Source organism: Xenopus tropicalis, chromosome 1, assembly GCF_000004195.4.
Source record: "Xenopus tropicalis strain Nigerian chromosome 1, UCB_Xtro_10.0, whole genome shotgun sequence".
In the NCBI taxonomy this organism is placed as follows: Eukaryota; Metazoa; Chordata; class Amphibia; order Anura; family Pipidae; genus Xenopus; species Xenopus tropicalis.
Genome location: NC_030677.2, coordinates 74,098,722 through 74,120,658, shown reverse-complemented (window position 1 = coordinate 74,120,658; position 21,937 = coordinate 74,098,722). Strand labels below are relative to the sequence as shown.

Here is a 21,937-nt window from a genome sequence, read left to right as displayed (position 1 = left end):
TGAAATCTTTAAAGGGGAGTTCAACTTTAAGCAAAAATGCACCCTTAAAAATAGACAGCACTGTTTGTTTTAGTGAGTTTTTTTTTCATTTTTCCACAGATACCATTGGTAGTTTGGTCAAGTATCTCCCCTTGATAGGTTGTTTTGACAATTCGTCTTACAATCCTAACATATTTCAGATATTTTGTCCAGACAGACAAAATCTGCTGATGCACCTTATCAACAAATGTGTAGGGCATCAGCAGATAGTGAAGAGAGAGGAGCCACAGCTTCTGTTCACTTTCATTTAAAATAAAGCAAAACAAAACAAAAAAAACATAAATCACACTGAAAATTTAAGTTAAGTTTTTGCTTTTTTTTTTGGAGAGAGAAGCCTCCATGGCTATATCCCACAGCATTTACAACATAAACCTGATTCTGTTATGCAAGTTAGAATCCAAAGTTCTGCGTTTCATACGATTTCAATTTTTGGGATGCATTATTCTGTTTCAAACGTAGGAGAACTAGGGCTTCAAAAACAGATAACAACTTTCCAACAGCGTGACCTAGATTTAGAATAGGATGAGCATAGTTAATTATGAAGACTACTATACTTCATTACCTTATTTCTAAAAATTTCATGTACAAATATTACAGTACATAATGAGCTTGAGAGTTTATCATTCCTTATCAGCATAAAAAGTTGATCATTTCACATAAAATCACCTCCTGATCATGAACATACTATATTACAAATAATGATTAATATTTTACACAGATACATTATATTTACTATATATTTCTATATTAGTCAAGCAAGTCTGACAAAGCAACACAATCTTAATCACAAAGTTACAAAGGCTCTTAGGGCTCTGGTACACGGGGAGATTAGTCGCCCGCGAGCAGGGAGTTTTGCCGCGGGCGACTAATCTCCCCGTGTACCAGAGCCCTTAAGGTTTAAAGACTGAACAGTTTTGCTGAAAAGTTTCGCTTTTTATCATGACTTACTTTTCTAATGTCATCTAAAGTGTTGATTTCTGGAGATAAGCCACCATGCACACAAAGGAATTGTTGATTCATCAGTGCAGCCAAGGGAAGGCAGTCAAAGGCATCCATGCAGGCATCATATACTCTTTCTGAATACTTTATTTTACCTTTAAAAAGAAAAAGCAGCTGAATTATAGGCATAGTGTAGGTAATTGTTTTTAATTGTAAATACTTTTGTTTAAAATATAACAAACAGCATAAGATGCATTAAACAAGGGTCATTTGTTTATTCAAAGAATAATCTACTAGTTAAATTAGATATTGTTCCTGTTTTGTCTTCCTCTGGATCAGTGCTGTCCAACTGGCGGCCCGCGACCCCCCTCTGTGTGCCCCCCCCCCCACCTGTCTGGCTGCTTTGATGGCTTAACTTTGTGTAAGCTTTAAATGGTATCAGTACTGAGTTTAACTGGCCCCCTGCATGGTTCACACCTCAGATTCAGGCTGTTATTCCACTGTATTGTTTAAACATGTAATCCCCTGTACTGTTCACACCTTTTAATCTCTGTATTGTTCACCCACTGCATTGTTCACACCTCAGGCTCAGGCTGTAATCACCCACATTGTTCTCCTGTTCACACCTCAGACATTGTTTGTACTGCCTGGCCTATGCTGCCTGTGTGTAGCATAGGGCAGGGAGGGTATGGCACACACAGGCAGCATAGGGCAGGGAGGGTATGGCACACACTGGCAGCATAGGCCAGGGAGGATATGGCACACACAGGCAGGGTAGGGCAGGCAGAGTATGGCACACACAGGCAGCATAGGGCTGGCAGAGCATGGCACACACAGCCAGGGTAAGGCTGAGTATGGCACATACAGGCAGCATAGGGCAAAGTATGGCACACACAGGCATCATAGGGCAGGCAGAGTATGGCACACACCAACAGCATAGGGCAGCCAGAGTGCTGCCTGTGTGTGCCATACTCTGCCTAGCGGCCCTCCATCATGTATGCAAGAGAAATTCCGGCCCTTGGCACAGCAGAAGTTGGACAGCACTGCTCTGGATCAACGGTGCCATGTGGTCTTAAAACTTTTCGCACCCCTTTAACTCTAATATAAATGCAGATTTATTTGGCTGTTAGTGTCCCTGTGGATCTGTAGCATTCTAAGTTAACAGACAAACCCACAACTCACTGATTAAAGATGATTTTAGAAAAACACAAAATCACAGTTCAGATCAAAAGGGGCTTGGTACTCCCCAAACATTATCTTTTATAGGAGAGAGACTGCCAAGGCCACAGCGTTGTTTCCATAGGCTTAATCCTTCCCCACTTGTGGCTTTCAAAGGAGAGAGACTGCCCAGACCAACACCAATTTTTGGCATAAGACTAAAAGGGATGGATGTGGGGGTGCTACAACCACATAGAAGCTTTCCATTCTTTCTGCCAAATAACTCTGCTAAGTATTTGCATACTTAAGCAGAGTTATTCTGCAGAAGGAATGACCATAAATATGTATATATTTATAAATAATATCAGGGGCCATCAATAATATTTGTAAGAAAATATAAGGTATTTGCTAAGATGCTGGTATCCCGAAGATCCAAATCACAGACCATACACATTAGGCCCTGAACTTTTAAAAACAAGCTGGATCAACATTAAATATATTGAATGCATTTATCCGTGAAGCCCATGGAAAAGAAACTACAGTAAGAAAACATTTTGAAAGAACAATCATTCCTGATATCTTCACCACTGCAAATATAACAATTTAGAACAAAGGTGAAACAATGTCTATAAAAAAATTAAAAATGTGCAGAAAGCATGGTTTAACTTTTATTTCCCTATTTGATCAAGTAACAATCTTTAGCGCTAATTTAGACAGAAATGTGAAGAACTGAAAGAATGTGGTCTTCTTACATTCTTGTTTGAAGGTAAAATACTCTGTAAGATGTCTACATTCATGATTCCCACGTAGTAAAAAGAGAGTTTTGGGATACAGAATTTTCAAGGCCCACAAGTACAGAACACACTGAAAAAAAAAAACATGTGGAATTAGTACATCACTAATAAATGTAAACGTTGATTTAACATTAAATATACCATTATCACAACATCAAAAACAAATCAGACTTCAGACTTATTTTGATATTTTTTGCACCACATTAAACCATTTAATTTGATCTATCAATATATCAAAACAGATATTTGCTGTGTTTATGCCATCTAAATCAGTAGAACTATGTGTTAAGCTTTCCTCCGGCAGTGTATGTGACCTGACCTACAAGGTACTAATACCTTCATGAAAACTTTCACAGTACCTTCACCTGATGTTCCTGCAGTCCGCGCTATTACTTCACCCCCCCTTCACAGCTCCTTCCCTGATTTGTTTGAGGTTCACCCACTGCACATCACTCACTGATCTCTGTGCTCATTCTAGCAGTTTCCTTATTGAGTCTTTATCCACCCTCCTTCACCTTTCACAGTTGTGGCTGCATCACTCAAACTTTCTTAAAAAATGGCATACCTAGTCATTGGTTAACAGAAAAATATCATGTGGGTTAGTGATATAAAGATTGGGTGCTGACTGGGTCTCGGTCTGGCAGATGATCTGAATGGACCAAAGCTGGCCATACTCGCACCGATATTATCGTACAGATATTCAGTGCGTGTTTTGAAGGGGCACCGTTGAAAAATTACGCTTTTAGGGTTTAATCGTAAGATAGGGGTACACTTCCAATTGTTTCTACGTCCATATCGGACGATTCAGCCCTGAACGTTAGTGGAGTGTATGACCAATGGTTGCGGAAAAGATCGCAATTGTAACATGTATGTCTACTTTAAGGACATTACAAGGCAAGTCGGAGGGTATGGGCCAGGGATGCAACAATAGGAATGGATACATGGACTGGAAATAAAGTTGAAATTTAGTTTCAATGTAATTGCCAGTAAAAGGCACAAGCTGAGCGGCAACCCTACAGATGGCTGCAATACAACGAAGATAGAAAAGGGAAGAATAACACATAAGAGAAAGGGAAGAGAAGAGAGCAAGATGATAGTAATAAAGAAAGAAAATCCAGACTAGTCCATACTGGGGAAAGTAGGCAAGGACCCAGAAAGAAAGTGTGAAAAGGTCTAGCCCCATGTCAAATTTTAACATTAAATATAAAAAAAAAAAAAATCTGTTTGCTCTAAGGCTACACTATTAACTGATGCGTTTTAAAAAGAAAATGTCTTCCTGTGGCAGAATCTCTTTATTATAGGTATCCCAATCAATTTTCCTTCTTTTTTTAAATTTGCAGGAAAAAAAAGGGGGTAGATTACATAACTTTAAAAACAGTGATTGTATGTATGCAACCTTTATGGAAAAAACAAGCTTCCCGAGCCTTATTTTATTTCTACAGACAAGTAAAGCACTTTATATGGAAACCGTGGCTCAATAAAACACCAATTTAAACTTACTTCAATACTGAAGTATCCTCTGTCAACGTAGTCTCCTAAAAAGAGGTAACGTGTGTTGGCAGGTGATCCTCCCACTTCAAATAACTTCATCAAGTCAAAGAACTGCCCATGAATATCCCCACACACTGCAAAAAACACAATAGAAATATTTTGTATAAACCTGGTCACTGGGTAACAAATGGTTAGAATAATAGTTTGCATGCAGCATAATCATGATCATGGGTGCATGGTTATACGAGAACAAGAACCACCTACAGAGTCTATAAAAAGTATTCACCATCCTGGAAGTTTCATGTTTTATTGTAACAGGTAATCTCTTAACTAGTTATGTGACTTTGGAAAATAATTGTACCAGTGATGATTTCATTATGCCATAATAAAGGGGGTGTATAGTTATGGTAGATACAGCGTTTTACAATTCCAACCACATACACACAGCACCGCACACACTGCACCTGTAAATGATGTAACTAGAATTCCCAGATTTAATACATCATATAAATGCTAGAATTTCATTCTAGTGCACAGAAGGCCAAAGTGACTTTAAAATAACCTATGTGGCAAATTTCTTTCTTGAGTCTGAATCTATAATAATAATAATACCAATAAATAAAATCAAGAGATTTTTATTCGTTGTCTTCCATCAGAGAACTACAGCTAGACTGGACAACAAGCAGTTAACTGTCATTATTTCTGCACAACAGACAAGTGGTTTTCCCATGTAATAGGTTAAATACCCTATTTTCCAACCAGCAACCCTCATCTCCTAACACACATACATATAATATGAAAAATGCCATATAAAACATCTTTCTGTAGTTTTAGCACTGCAACGCTCATACAATTGGCCTTCAAAATTGGTATTCAGAAATATTCCAAAGATCAAATAAAATCTGTACCACCTCTTAAACTACCCTTCATGTGTGGCACCCCCATATACTGGCTGTCAGTCCCAGTCTGAAAACCTCTGAAACCTTTTTAGAGTAAAAGCACAGTTTTTACTGCTATAACATTTGTTTGTTGGAGGGTTTTTACATTTTTTTTATGTCATTTTTTTATATAAATAGATTAGACATCTAAATTATAAACAACATATTCAGTCGAAAAAAAATGTTTAATGAGATTTAAAGAATAGAGAGTACTTGCTCAAATTAAAATCAGCCAATTCCTGTCCTGATAAATATTGTAGGAACTTGTGCCTAGATCAGCTTGGTTATTTATGTATCTTTTCACATACAGTAGAACACCAATGTTACATCCCTGGAACTGATTGTGGTCCCATACAGGCAAGTTTTGTATTTTCTTTCCTGGATTTTAAGTTTTTCATGAATTTATGCTGTTTTGACACAGTCCGCTTTACTGCACTATGGTTTATTTCCCTGTCTAGTGATGCTATATAGTAGTGTGCTATGCACAAACTAACAATTTCAGTACAAGGTAACATTCAAAGTGCATTGAATTTTACCATGCACCGATTTATTTCTTTGCTACTATTAGTTTACCGACTATTGCTGCTCAAAATAGTCTACTTATTTACAGAGTTTTAAGAGTATGTTTAACCATTTTCTCTTTCTCAGCACAATAAAATTAAATATAAAAGTTGGTGAGTTTAAAAAAACAGATTAAGATGATACCAACAAAGGCTATAATTAGTAATGCTCAAAAATGAGCAGCTCTCAGTAAATACAGAAAATGTAACAGCTGCAGCTAGTAAACAGTGTAGCCTTGTACACATGCCATAGTTAGCATCTAAATTAACACAGAACCCACTTCTAAAATAATCAGGTAAGCCAGATATGAGCATTAACATATTCTTTACACTAAATATATAATAGAACACAGAAGAAGCTGCTACAAATTAAATTTCTTAAAATTCTATAAAAATGTAGGCACTGACTGAGCAAATTTAAATTTTATAAATATGGGTATGTGGAAAAAACCTGTTAACCAGAAATCTCTGAATTACAGGTACTCCATTCCCATAGATTTCATTTGAGACAAGTAATTCTAATTTTTGTTAAAGGAGAAGGAAAGGCTAAGTCACTTGTGGGTGCCAAAATGTTAGGCATCCCCAAGTGACTTAGATCGCTTACCTTGTACCCTGGGCTGGTGCCGACTTTCTTGTTTAAGTTCGGCTTTTCACTCTACTGCGCATGCGTGCGCAAGCGAATAGGAAGTAGGAAGCGCTCGCTGCTACCCCGGGCTGGTGCTGTTCTCTCCGTACAGGGGCACCAGCCTAACATTTCAGCACCCCCAAGTGACTTAGCCTTTCCTTCTCCTTTAAACTATTTTGTTTTTATCAGCAATAATAAGACAGATTGGTCTTGATTGATATTGATTCATATTTGTGCCAAAACAATCCTGCTGGGTTTATCCAAATTACGGAAAGACCCCTTGTCCGGAAAACCTCAGGTCCTAGGAATTCCAGATTATACATTCCATACTTGTATATTTAAGTACACTGTATATATATCTGAAAAATACACTGTGCTCTAAAAGACAAATCTTGTTGGGCATAAACTGCATCAGCGCACAAGCCTGCATAAACCCTGTTACCAATAAAGTTATTTTATCAGCTCTAATTTCCACTCAATGGACCTCACCACATAAGTGGATTTTCCAGTGCTGATGTTCAATCACTGGCCTTTCAGGTCTTTTATATGAAAATTAAAGTAGCAAACATCACACAAATGATTAGTTGAACATATGTGACTAAAAATGTAACGTTAATAAGGTTGTGTGATCACTGGTGAAACTGGCTAAAAAAAAGCATACAAATATATACATATATATATATACACACACATTTTCTTTTCAAAAGAAAAAAAATGCGCAGCAGTTAAAATAAATTGTACTTCACCCATCCTCCTCTTTTGGTACGCATTACCATAACTAAGTTACTTTGTTTAAAGTTGGCCATATACTTAAAGGAGAAGGAAAGCTAAAAACTAAGTAAGCTTTATTAGAAAGTTCTATGTAAATACAGCCATAAGCACTCACAGAAATGCTGCACTGAGTTCCCTGTCAAAAGATTAGTTGTGTCTGTTTTCATTTGCCAGAGACAAGCAGCTCTTTGCTTTCTGCTCTTTCCTGCTCCCCCCTCCCTCAAGAATGCTAAGAACTCACCCCCCCTTAGGAATGTGGATCTGAGCCAATCAGCAGGAAGCTGACTCATAGGGGCCAATTCATTAAACCACAAGTTTGAATCCCTAATGGGAAAAATTCGTATTGGATACGATAATTTCTTAAGATCGCAATAACACGAAAAAACTTACAAAAAAATCGTATTTGTCACGATAAAATCATATTGGCCATCCGAAAGTCACAAAATTTTTGTACCAAACGATTGCAAACAGTGGCAGAACCTTTCCAAATTTTACATGCAAGCGTACGAAAAAGTTGTGCAAGCGTACGAAAAAGTCGCGCAAGTCGAGTTTGTCTTAATAAATCTCCCGCATAGTCTAACTGAGCATGTTCACTTGGTCTGGGTGTCTGTGCAGGAGCGAGGTGTGACGGGTTTATCTTAAACAATGGCGGAATTGATTTAATTTCTCTCTGATGAGATTAGGGACTGATACCCAAAGGCTCCAACACGTCTGCCCTGGCCTGATTGGAAACAATAGGCAGATAATCCAGTTACCCTGGCACCTATATGTCACCCCACCCTTGCATAGAAACAATAGGGGCTTGCTGGGAGGATGGGCCCACAGGGACATAAAAAGAGCCCCAAAGAGAGCTTGGAAGTCAGTCTTCAGAGAGAGAGAGGAAAGGATTCCTGCACTTCGGATCAACCGCTTCAGTTACTCTTCGGCCATTATTTTCTTCAGACTGTGGATTTACTTCTGTGGGACTTTGGAACTGCCTTTTTGCTATTTTACTTCTTAGAAGGATTTATCGATGTGTGATGTCATTGGACTTTACAAAAATAAAGTGCTGGAATGCTACACGGTTTCTCTCCAGTGTTTGAGCCTACACTTATTAGGTCATTTTCATGACACGAGGCATTATGGGAACTTTTTTTTACACAGCTCAGCGTGTAAAAAATTGAGACAAACTATTGAGACAACTGAAAGCATGCCTGCAGCTTGAGATTAACTCTTTATTAGCCTTTCCTTCTCCTTTAAACATCCTTTAAACATATTTGCTAGGCAAGATCACTAAACAAGCATATCTTGGCCACCTATGCCCTAGGCAAAGCTCAAGTGATTTGATTGTAGGCCCAGGGTCAAGTGATCGGATCTTACTGCAGCCCTGCAGGAACCCACTGGGGAGGACAACATTAATGCATGTCCTCACTCAAAGGCAATGTTGTAATTATCAAGAGACCCTCCCACACATGAGCCAATAAGCTACAGGACACGAGTCAGCAGCATTTATCAGCCTGTGTATGGCCATTTTAAAAGGGAGCACATAGAGACTATTGGAGTAGCAAGAACACTGGCTGACTATCTTTAGTCACACTGCAATCAGATTGAACCTTATGTCACAAAAACTGCCTGAAGTGTTCTTTAGGCAAAAATGAATTCATTATATGCTGAAAGCACAATCTAAATGCAATGATATTTTATTTAGTATATTTCAACAAATCTATCCTTTCACAAAAATGATAGGAATTATTGTTACTTGTCAAGAGAACTTTAATACCTTGGCTTGCTCACAGTAAAAATGACGAAGTAGCATGGTAAGCGCTTATGTTCTTTTTTAGTTTCAGTTTTTATCAGCTTGAAAGGTTTATCTATCTTGTAAGACAAGGTACTCTCTCCCATGCAACCTATATTATGTGGCAGTTTAGGGTCACTAATTCTAGAAAATGCATGCAGAAAACTTACAGCCATGTAAGGAAATCTGGATCCTTAGCTACATGTATAAATAGGCAGTAGGGGGTGCTCAACTTGCAGTAGATTCACTTTCCATTGAAGCTGCAGGAAACCACACAGGGTTGCCACCATTCCCTTAAAAGCCTACTAGAGAGTGACATCAGGGGTGGGGCAGACTGAGGTCAGTGTGCAGGGCAATGATGTAGTTGTATCAGACAAACAGAGTAAGACATTTTTTTTTTTTACAATTAAAGTTGTAATTTATGATTTAACAGTGTAAGCCCTACCTCTCACATGCAGCACAGCTCAATGAGACCAAACCATTGACTGGATATGCCCTAAAGATTCATATGGAAATATGTAACTAAAGACATAAACAGAAAAAAAATTGCAAATAAAGAATAAAAATTAGCAAATAACGAATAAAAGTGTGCATTTTGGAATGTGATATTGCTCCCTGCAAAGATGCTTTATTACATTCCCAGCATACCAGCATAAACAGCAAAACTCAGTCTTTTTCAGTTGGCAGTTAAGTAGCAGATTTTTCACAACGTTCATCTTACCTGTGGCAAGAGAAAAATTCTTTCCATTGTGCATTTTTTTTCTACTATCTACTAATTCTAGAATGAGGGAGCCTCCCTTGTCCTCCTTTAAAGGGGTAGTTCACCTTTAAATTAACTTTTACTATGATATATACATGAATATTCTGAGACAATTTGCAACTAGTTTTCATTTTTTTATTTTCTATATTTTTAGTTATTTAGCTTTTGGTTCAGCAGCTCTCCTCTTTGGTATAACAGCAGCTATCTGATTGCTATGGTCTTATTTACCATAGCAACCAGGCAGTGGTTTGAACCAGAGATGGGAATATGAATAGGAGAGGGCCTGCATAGAAAGGTAAGCAATAAAAAGTAACAGTAACAATAAAATTGTAGCCTCACAGTGCAATAGTTTTTGGTCAGTAATCATTTAAATTGGAAATAGGCAGAAAAGGACAACAAATACATTTAAAAAAACTATAGAAAATAAATAACGAAAACCAGTTGCAAAGCTGCTACGAAAAGGGTATTCTATAGCACACTAGAAGAACTTAAAATTGAACCACCCCTTTAACAAATGTGTCTCTTACCCCTTTACTTTAGTATTCCTTGCCCTAGGTTCATGGGACTCCTGCTAGTGGAAACTGCCTGATATGTTACATACACATGCATAAAAGATAAGTTGTTTAAAGGGGAACTTTTTTTGCTGTTCTTATTTTCTTTAACATTTTTGCATTAGTAAGTTTATATTTAAATATCAAGCCAGACAGCTACACAACAAATAAATCAATTCCAAATTCAAGATATATTTATTTAACATTCATACATTTAGCCCTCATTTGGTCAGACAGATTTGAGCTAAGATCTGCTCATTTAGTGTCTGTGCCAAATGAGAGCTTCTTCCTGTGTATAGAACACAGTGCACCAAGTGTGAGGTTGGGTGAACAAATGTTATTACCCAGTACTAAATTCTGTAAAAACTATAGGATCCTCATGTCACAATTAAAATGGAAATATTAATTTAATTTTAAAGTGGGCCTGTCATCCAGACATAAAAAGCTGTATAATAAAAGCCCTCTTCAAATTAAACAAGAAACCCAAATTAATTTTTATATTAACACTTCCAAGCCCATTATAAAGGCATTTAAAAATCCCAGCTGTCAATCATATACAGGTATGGGATCCTTTATCCGGAGACCCTTTATCCAGAAAGCTCCAAAATACGGAAAGCCTGTCTCCCATAGACTCCATTTTAATCAAATAATTCAGAATTTTAAAATGGATTTCCTTTTTTTCTGTAATAATAAAACAGTAGCTTGTACTTGATTCCAACTAAGATAGAATTAATCCTTATTGAAGGCAAAACAAGTCTGTTGGGTTTAATTAATGTTTTATTGATTTTTTAGACTTAAGGTATGGAGATCCAAATTACGTAAAGACCCCTTACCCGGAATACCCTTGGATCCAGAGAAATTCTGGATAACGGGTCCTATACCTGTATTGCCTGCCTAGAGGCGAGGCAGACAAGTACTTTTCAGTTCAGCTCTCACTTTCCCCATCCCTCCTCACCATCTAATTGTGTAGGCAGTGCATGGGCCTGGGCATCTGGTCCCCCATTCTGGCACATACACAAGCTTGCCTTAATAACTGTGCGCACAAAATGGCACCTGCTTATTTGATGTGATTGTTCAATTCCAGGACTGAAGGAAACAAGATTTATATTACTTATATAGTGTAAGTGAAGTTTATTTTGCTTAACAAACACAATAAAAAAGAATTTTGAATTATATCTTAGGGCAGGGGTGTGCAAACTTTTTAGCTCAGGGGCCACATTAACTAACATACGGGCCGGACCGGGACAGCGTTACGCCCGGGGCTGCCATCAAAAATGATGGGGCCTCTCAGCTCCTCCCCAGCGACCCGCTGCTTCCTCCGTCCCGTCCTTCTGTTCCCAGGCTCCCCAGTGCATTCTTTTATATGGTTGCGCCCCGTGCGTGCTGACGCTGTGCGCACGCACGGGGCGCAACCAATCAGAGCCCGTCATTCTTTTAAGGGGGCCTGAGACGGCAGACCGGATTAAAAGGGCTGACGGGCCGGATGTGGCCCGCGGGCCGTAGTTTGCCCACCCCTGTCTTAGGGTGACAGGTCCCCTTTAATTCATGTTGCTTTATTTCAACAAAGGTTTCAACTTCAGAAAACCAAAGCATTATGTAGGCCTTTCCACCAGCAATTCATATTGTTGCAGATGGAAAGGCATTTTGGAGAGATTCGTCACTTGCAGAAGCAGAGATCTATCGTGGGTGACTAAATCTTTCCATGGGACATCAGCCTAACAAAATTGTTAGGCTTAAACCGACCTGTATACATATGTACTTAGCTGTATACATAGCATTACTTTCTTAAATTGATTTATTATTATTACTTTATTTTAATATAAGGCCCCTGGTGTATGCCACTACTCTCTAAAGGACATGGATTGTTAAGGAGTGTGTTGTCCATCACCATCCTATATGTATATACATTATTGCTACTGCAGATTTGCTGTTAAAACAAATAAATATTTACCAGCAAAGATACTGTGTTAAAGGGTTAAATAAATGATGGCGTTTTGTTTAAACTTGTTTGTCAGTTATGTTCTACTAATAAGCAAATAACTGTATTCACACTGTACGGGAACTAAGGCCAATGAACTTACTGACATTCATTCTAAAAGCAATGGGAAATAATTGCTCATATTTAAATAGATTTCTTGGTAACACTTACACTTGTTACATGACTAATGTCTTGCAGCTGGCTTAAGTCAGCATACAGCTGTGCTTTTTGCTGGGACTATATTTATGTTAGACAAAAGTGATTCCATTGAAAACTCAAACATTCGGTAATTGTATTACAATGTAAAATAAAGAGGCCACTGATGATCAGTGATGGTCTATTAAGTGCCAAAGACAAAAGATTCTAATGGAAAATACATATTCCGTCTTAATGGAAAAGAAGCCTTATGTTTGAATGCCATCATCATTAGAAGCAGATAATGCAATTTTAAAATGCTTTTAAAACAAATGTAATAGCTAACAACCACTGATAATTTGCAAGCTCATCATAAATAAGCTTTTACAAACTTGTAGCGTCTGTCTGAGGCCAAATTCACTGCTGTAAAGAAATACTTTCTATTATTATTACAATTAACAAGTGCCAACATATTACAGAGCACTGTAAAATAGGATTATAATCACTAAGCGATATAGGTTAGCGATATACCAAAAGCACAAATCAGAATCAGGATCAGAACATATATATATATATATATATATATATATACAGTGGTGTGAAAAACTATTTGCCCCCTTCCTGATTTCTTATTCTTTTGCATGTTTGTCACACTTAAATGTTTCTGCTCATCAAAAACCGTTAACTATTAGTCAAAGATAACATAATTGAACACAAAATGCAGTTTTTAAATGAAGGTTTACGTTATTAAGGGAGAAAAAAAACTCCAAATCTACATGGCCCTGTGTGAAAAAGTGATTGCCCCCTTGTTAAAAAATAACTTAACTGTGGTTTATCAATTTCAATTTTCAATTTCAATATCAATTTCTGTAGTCACCCCCAGGCCTGATTACTGCCACACCTGTTTCAATCAAGAAATCACTTAAATAGGAGCTACCTGACACAGAGAAGTAGACCAAAAGCACCTCAAAAGCTAGACATCATGCCAAGATCCAAAGAAATTCAGGAACAAATGAGAACAAAAGTAATTGAGATCTATCAGTCTGGTAAAGGTTATAAAGCCATTTCTAAAGCTTTGGGACTCCAGCGAACCACAGTGAGAGCCATTATCCACAAATGGCAAAAACATGGAACAGTGGGGAACCTTCCCAGGAGTGGCCGGCTGACCAAAATTACCCCAAGAGCGCAGAGACAACTCATCCGAGAGGCCACAAAAGACCCCAGGACAACATCTAAAGAACTGCAGGCCTCACTTGCCTCAATTAAGGTCAGTGTTCATGACTCCACCATAAGAAAGAGACTGGGCAAAAACGGCCTGCATGGCAGATTTCCAAGGCGCAAACCACTTTTAAGCAAAAAGAACATTATGGCTCGTCTCAATTTTGCTAAAAAACATCTCAATGATTGCCAAGACTTTTGGGAAAATACCTTGTGGACCGACGAGACAAAAGTTGAACTTTTTGGAAGGTGCGTGTCCCGTTACATCTGGCGTAAAAGTAACACAGCATTTCAGAAAAAGAACATCATACCAACAGTAAAATATGGTGGTGGTAGTGTGATGGTTTGGGGTTGTTTTGCTGCTTCAGGACCTGGAAGGCTTGCTGTGATAGATGGAACCATGAATTCTACTGTCTACCAAAAAATCCTGAAGGAGAATGTCCGGCCATCTGTTCGTCAACTCAAGCTGAAGCGATCTTGGGTGCTGCAGCAGGACAATGACCCAAAACACACCAGCAAATCCACCTCTGAATGGCTGAAGAAAAACAAAATGAAGACTTTGGAGTGGCCTAGTCAAAGTCCTGACCTGAATCCTATTGAGATGTTGTGGCATGACCTTAAAAAGACGGTTCATGCTAGAAAACCCTCAAATAAAGCTGAATTACAACAATTCTGCAAAGATGAGTGGGCCAAAATTCCTCCAGAGCGCTGTAAAAGACTCGTTGCAAGTTATCGCAAACGCTTGATTGCAGTTATTGCTGCTAAGGGTGGCCCAACCAGTTATTAGGTTCAGGGAGCAATCACTTTTTCACACAGGGCCATGTAGGTTTGGATTTTTTTTCTCCCTAAATAATAAAAACCCTCATTTAAAAACTGCATTTTGTGTTTACTTGTGTTATCTTTGACTAATAGTTAAATGTGTTTGATGATCAGAAACATTTTGTGTGACAAACATGCACAAGAATAAGAAATCAGAAAGGGGGCAAATAGTTTTTCACACCACTGTATATATATATAAAATGTATCATATATGGATTAGCAGCACTAACATCCACCAAGGATTCAAGAAACTTGTTAAAACTTAAGACATTAAAGAAGTTTCTCAGGTTCAAAACACTTTTCTTTCAGTTTTGTTGTTTTTTGATAGTACACAAGAAAGAGACCTTTTTCAATTGCTTTTTATTTTTGACTGTTTCACTGATTAATATTTAGACTTTAGACTGTATATTATAGACTAATATTAAACTGTTCTAATTTAAATTCCCTCTTTGACCCTGCAAGGCTGCCGTTATGAATGTAATATCCCACAGATGCTGCTGAGAAATGTATCAACTAATAGAGCTAATTGCAACAGAGTTCAGAGTCTGAACTTGGATTGCCGAGTTGCCAGACTGAAACATTTAAGTTTAAATTTCAATTTTAGAAAAATGGTTAAAAATAAGAAATAGAAAGCAAATGACAAATGTGTTTATTTCTAGTGTTATGTAGGAAAAGAACTGAACTGAATAAAGTGTTTGAGAGGTGAACAATCCCTTTAAATTGAGAATCACTGTTTAAAGAAAATGTTCTGATGACAACTAATGTACTCAAAAGAAATGCTTATTTTCCATTAAATTAACCAAAAGCATTCAGATGAAATAGCTATGAAAGATCAATGTATTAAGTTGATGCTGCAGTCCACGTTCGTTGCAGAGCCACAGGCTGCCAAGTTTTTCTGTATATCCTGCAGGTAGCAGCCTGCCACTTTTGAGTGATCCTGGGAAGGTAAAAGATTACTTTACATTTATCAGTACTGACAGATAAGGAATCTGTGCTTGTGAGAGCATAAAAGCTTTAAAAAGGACTTGTGCAGCAACACAATATATTTGTACAAAGTCAGCTATTATTTTATCAAGTGACGGGAAACACATTTTAAATCACATTTAAGATTATCTAGGTGTCATATAAGCTTTTTATAAGCATCCGGTTTTTGCTTAGTAGGCTCCAGTTACATTAGTATTCAAAAACACACCCTTTGGCTAACTTAAAGAGAGATATAAAATGTTTATATATTAAGAAATGTAAAGAAGAATTAAAGTTAAAGTCAAAAGGCTATGTACGACCCAGTGATTATAATCACTTACCTGATATTCTGTGCCGGTGCTTCTATTCACCCAGAGTATGTCTGTAGAAGATCCTTTTTTCCATCTTCTTCTGGCTTCTTTTAGTTCTAATTTAGGCAGGCATATGCGTAGCAGAATAAAGGCAGAACTTAGACACAAAAAGTTGGCTTTTTCACTCTACTGTGCCTGTCCTTGCCTGCCCTCACAGAAAAGAAGACAGAAGGAGGAGGATCATGCCAACAAGCTTCTACAGAAATACCCTGGGGTGGTGCAGTTTTCTGCTGACATAAGCACTGTCCAGGATATCAGGTAAGTGACTGCAATCACTGAAGTGTGCCTAATATTTGGCACCCCCCTGGAATTCAGTTTGAGAAGTTCAAATTGTCCGCATGCACAAGCAGCGTTAACTTGGTTTGGTAGCAGTGCTTGATTGGTGTAGATTTGTTGTAGAAAAAGCCTTGCATGGTATTGTTCTGGCAAATCCCACCTTACACATGAACATGAAAGGAAGAATCTCATCCAGGAATTGTCACCTGGAAAATTAACCATTGCTAATTGTGACTAAAACAAACCCCACGTGATTCTACCTAAATTCTCTTCAGAATCTCTGCTGAACTTATTCACCTAAATAATATGTAAAATAATTGAACTCTTGTACTCACTATTTCAAATTTTTTTGCATTGTTTGCCTGTAGCAATTTTCTTTAAAACAGTAGTACATGTTTTATAAACCAGTGTGCTGTCATTTTTCTCCTTAACATTTACTGCAATTTACTGCACTAGAAGTGTAGTAAAGGGTTTTGCTTTCCCCCACCACATAGTGCTGTCAAGGAGAAGGAAAATCCTGATAGAAATTAAGTAACTATTTTCTGCAATTTCTAGCAATATTTAGGAGAAAACTTGAATGAAAAAAAAGTTGATCATACATGAAAATCATAAGGTTCTATTCATTTTTATTGAAACTGTAAAATCTCAACTCTTGTTTATTAAAGTCAAACATCAACTTGCTTGACTGCTTCAGATACACTTCCAATTGACTTATAAAATTTCTAAAAATCACAGCTATTATTTGACAAATTGTTCATTCGAATTTTTGAGATTTTCTCATAGTAGCAAAATCATGAATATTGAAAAATCTGCTCCTCTGTGTTCCCGTCTTCCCAATATTTATGTTAAATATTGAGAAGTTTTCATCCTCTTTTTAACACAAGTACAATGAACATTCTTATTCTTCATATTGTTTTAATCATAAAAATATGTGCTACTCCTTTTTTAGTCCTTGCAACGTAGATAATTAGATTACCAATGCAACACTAATCCCTCTGCATATTGAACTCCTGTTAAGAAAGCAGTAACAACAAAGTGGTAAGGGAGAAGATTGTATACTTATAACCTGGCAAGGACTAGTCGTGAAGTATATTCATTTTCCCTGTTTTCGCAAGAATGCTTGTTGAACAAAGGGGGTAAACTGTCCCTTCAAATATTTTTTTGGAGTTCATTAAAAGAAACATTCTGGAATGTGTAAGCAGAAACACCATTTTCGTATTTACATTAAAAAAAAAATTATCTATTAGACTTAGTATTTATCAATCTAAAGGCGTATCCCCCGATTCCCTATCACTTAAGTTTAACAGGTCTTTGAATACAGTAAATACTTTGTCATTTGTCAAAGAGATATCTTTAATACGCAATCCCTTTACTATGGTGGATAACCTGAATAACTAACAAACTCCACAATATAAACTAATGGTGTGACAGTCACTTGAAGATTTAATTCTGGTTTCAAAAGTGGTTTTCATTTCACTCATTTGGAATTCGAGAAGTAATGAAGACTCCTGATGCTGGAGGCTGCAGTCCATGGATGAATTTAATAAAAAATGATCTCTTTCATGGATATAATTCATAGATTAACCACCACATATTGGTCAGGCCCTAGAATGGGCAATATGCATTGGGTGTGATATACTGGTGTCCCTGCCTGTTTCAATCTTGTACTTTACATTATCTCCATGTTAGCATGAGTATACCCCCCTCTGATACATATTTTTATTTGCTTTCTCCAGAATTTTGATATAAATATTGTTACTGAAAATATTAGTGCGACCTAGGCTGTCTGAACAGACAGTTCAAAGAACTGTATGGTCAGCTTTATTTGCAGCATGCTATACACAATCGTTGCAATAAAAATGTGAATGTTATCCAAGGGCCTTATAGGAGCATGGCATTACTTCATGATTGTAGTTAGTGATTTCATTTAGGTCGCAGTCTACTATCAGAAATAGAAGCAGTATCATAGCCAAGGGAGTGCCTGTTTTTTTATCACATTGTGCCTATATCTTTCTTTATTAAGGGGCATATTTGTCAAAGTACGCATAATTCAGAATAAAAAAAAAAAAATCGTATTTTTTCTAATTTATAGAACTGTACATATTTTCTGTGTTGTTTTCGTTAATTTGTGCAACTTTTTCGTACTTAGAAACATATTTTATGCAACAAAATTGTATTTGTCACAATGAGTGCAAAAGTTTTGGATTCATTAAAGCTTCGGTATTGTGACTTTCCTTTGGCCAGGTTGGAGCTGCAGAGTGCCATTGAGTCCTATGGGAGGCTTCCAAAAACATGCACGGAAGGATCAAAGTCAGGTTTTCCCGCCGTTTACGATACAAAAATTTAGTGACTTTCGGATCTCCAATACAATATTAATGTGACTATTAAGATTTTTTTGTAAGCATTTTCGTGACATTTCCGATCATCAGAAATTGTTGTATCTAATCCGAATTTTACCCATTTCGGGATTCGAACTCGTACTTTGATGAATCTGCCCCTATATGTATAGAGAACTGAAGCCTGTCTTTGCTTGTGTGACTGCAGGGCTGTGATCGGTGGCTATCTCCCCTCACACTTTGCTTCTGGCAGGGACCATTAGGACACACCCACCCCTCATTTGAAAAATGGAGAGGAACCTAAAAGAATTTATAGGGAAGGTCAATAAAGGGGCCATTTTTACAGATAGTATACACTTTTAAACCAAAGTGAAACCAGCACTATATATTATTCATAACTGCCTACAAGATTAGAATTTTTTTTTGTTTATCCTATATGTCTCCTTTAAGCTTAAACACAGCTACAACATTTTAAAGGTCTTTATTTCAAACTTTCTGGTAGATTAGTCAGCATTTAAGGAACCACTGTGCTAAAGCTTGACTAAATAATTAGCAAAATAAAATGCTGGGTGGGTAAAACAGTGAGTTGTGCTTCCTACTAGTTCAGACGCTGGCTATAGAAGACACAGGCTAACTCAGGTTAGCTCAGGCAGTGAGCAGTAATCCTCCCCAGACAATATCAGGGCCTGCCATAGTCTTCATTCAAACAAATAGGGTAAGCTGTCTACTCCTAAGATTTCCAGCTAAATATCCCAGAGATTTCTTAGAGTACAAAACACAATAAGTCTAGGCAGAGCAAGAATCATCAGAATTTCCATAAATAGGTTTCTGAGTGTGCTCATGCATAATGGACACTGCTTTATCTGGCAAACAAATAATGCAGCAATGCGAAGTCATTACGACAGAGGAAACTGGAAATAAGTGACTTATTTGCATACAAAGGCAAATGGGAGATGTAATATTTTGCAGCAGCATTTTTTTTTTCAGGAAAAATGTAGCAAATACAAAAAAGTGTCAAACTGCTTCTCATAGAAAATGGGAATAAGACTTACGGGTTTTCTGAGCTATATCAGCATACTACCCAACAACTAGTTTTAAAAAAAAAAAAGAAAGATGAGCCAAATCTGCCTTATTCACACCTAATTACTCCCCCAAAGGTGATCTAACACACTAACACTTTACCATTCACTTCATTCGCAGTCGCCTGGACCCACACAGTGCATATGCTCATAAGGCATTTGTCATGCAAAAACAATAACCATCTAATTTATAAGCAACAATTATCTGTTCAACAAGTGTGCTGGTGGATACAGGTAATTCCAGGCATTATGTTTTTTGCAAGTACTACAACAAAATCAGTAGAGATTTTACATTCTCATTTCCTGATGGGCCCTGGGCAAATGTGCTTTTAAGATTATTTATTATAGCAGTCAATTGTGCCCATTTGACCACGGTATCAAAACCATGATTTCAGAATATAAACTGTTCAAAACTTGCCAAAATCATTCACCAGGGCGGCTCAGTGGTTAGTGCTACTACGTCGCAGCACTGAGGTCCTAATCCCCCCATGCTTAAATCAGTGCTCTTCTGCGTCAGCCCGGTAGCAGGCACATGGAGATTTTGGCTCCAAATTGCATACTAATGCGAATCCACCAGCTATGGCATAAGCCTATAAATAAATGTAGGTTAACTTGCTCCTGACAACACTGACCTTAGGGCCAGATTTATTAAAATGTGAGAGTAGAGTTCATCAAAGAAATATTTGCTCACTTTCTATTTATTCATATAGGATTTTTAGAAGTGTATTTATCAAATGGTGAACTCTAACTTTCACTCACTGATAAATACACTTCTAAAAATCCCATAGGAATGACCAGAAAGTGGGCAATTTTTTCTGTGGTGATCTAATCTCACATTTTGATAAAATGTGTGTGTATGAATGTTATAGAAGCTAAGCTTTAAACCACTGAAGCAAAGACTGATGTGAATGATAATCTTTTATTACAGTGCTGTTCTAGCACTAAATAAACAAAGGATTTTAAATAATGCAATCATATTATTAGTCCATTTAGTTTAGCTGTTGGACTTCAACATGTCAGACAATCCCCTCCAAAAATGGACTAAGAAGCAGAGTGTGTTGTGTAAGGCTTCATGCCAGCTACAGAGGCATTCTAACCACATGTTATTTTTAGTCTCCATTGGATTTTTTGGAACAATTCTTTATTTGCCCATAAGTATAATTATTAAGAACCAATTATTAGTGTGCAGCAAGATGAGAAAGTCTTGTGCAAGGTTCCCCACTAATCAGAGAACTCTCGAAAAATTTAGTGTTTTGCCCAGGCTTGCTAGCTTCTGTTGTTTTAATGTGACAATGATGGCATAAATGAGGCTACAGACAGGTTGTTAAAATAACAAACTTGAGAAAAATGTTTGAATTAAAATGCAATTAGTTTTGAACTCCTTTTTCTGAAGACTTCACAAAAGAAAAAAAATTATTTTGATGAACTTTTTTAAAGCAATGTCTCATCTGTCAAAAAAATAAACAGTGACAAACACTATGGTTAGAACCTAATTTAATCTATATAACATACTGCTGATACTACATTATGACTGCAAAACAGTAAGCAAAGCTGAGTAACATTGTTTTAAAGAAAGTCTTTGTCAGGCTACTGTGGTTATACAAGAAAGCTTATTTTTTTATTTACATCTAGAAATCTCTAACCTGCTTGCAGATCATTTCTGGTTGTCAACTACCTTGTGCTAGTCAAGACACAACAGATGTGGAGCATATTACTAGCACCATAAGGTTTTTAGACCTTTGGGATTTAAGCATCCCTTTAAACTCTCACATTTGGCCAGGAACTCATTAATTCATAGAGTTTCATTGTTGCAAATGCCTCCTTGTTAAACCAACCATCCTTTCTCTATCATACAAACCTTTTATGTTGGGCTAGCTCATAACTACAGTTGCAATATCTACAAACACCTATTTCACTTTTGAAAAATTAACCTAGCAAGTTATTCACATTATATTCACTCCACAATGCTAATGATAAATTTAAAAAACAAACAAACACAACTTACCTGTAACTGGAGCATCAATGTCCAATAAATTTTTTTCCTGGCGAAGAATTGAAGCTCCTTCTGTAATTATCCTAAGGGCAACACTTTCTTCAAGTCTTCCCTCTTTCATAAGGTGGGCTTTCAAGATGTCTACTCGAGGTTTGCCATCATTGTCAAAAACCTCTTTTGCTGTAAGCCTGTGGCTCGGTGGAAATGGAACAGCTATAAGAAAAATAGAGAACCAAAATGAACCTATAATTCACAAGTAACTGCCTAAAAGAAAGTTGTCTACAGTTGCACTTGGCCAGTATGATATATATTTAGCGAAGGGACTTTATTAAACTAAAAGTACCACATATACAATAAAGGCCCATGCAA

General features: G+C 37.1%; 1 protein-coding gene across 4 annotated transcripts in view; it reads right to left on the bottom strand.

Moving 5' to 3' along the window:
- Nucleotides 1-21,937, bottom strand: part of ppp3ca (protein phosphatase 3, catalytic subunit, alpha isozyme) — a 126,995-nt gene that overhangs the window by 44,141 nt on the left and 60,917 nt on the right. For all 4 annotated transcript variants that reach the window (XM_012955566.3, XM_012955568.3, XM_012955571.3 and 1 more), the window contains exons 2-5: nt 21,581-21,781; nt 4,431-4,555; nt 2,889-3,000; nt 988-1,133 (exon numbers count right to left, since the gene is read on the bottom strand). In XM_012955566.3, the coding sequence (XP_012811020.1) occupies nt 988-1,133; nt 2,889-3,000; nt 4,431-4,555; nt 21,581-21,781 (584 nt within the window). The remainder of the gene's footprint in view (nt 1-987; nt 1,134-2,888; nt 3,001-4,430; nt 4,556-21,580; nt 21,782-21,937) is intronic.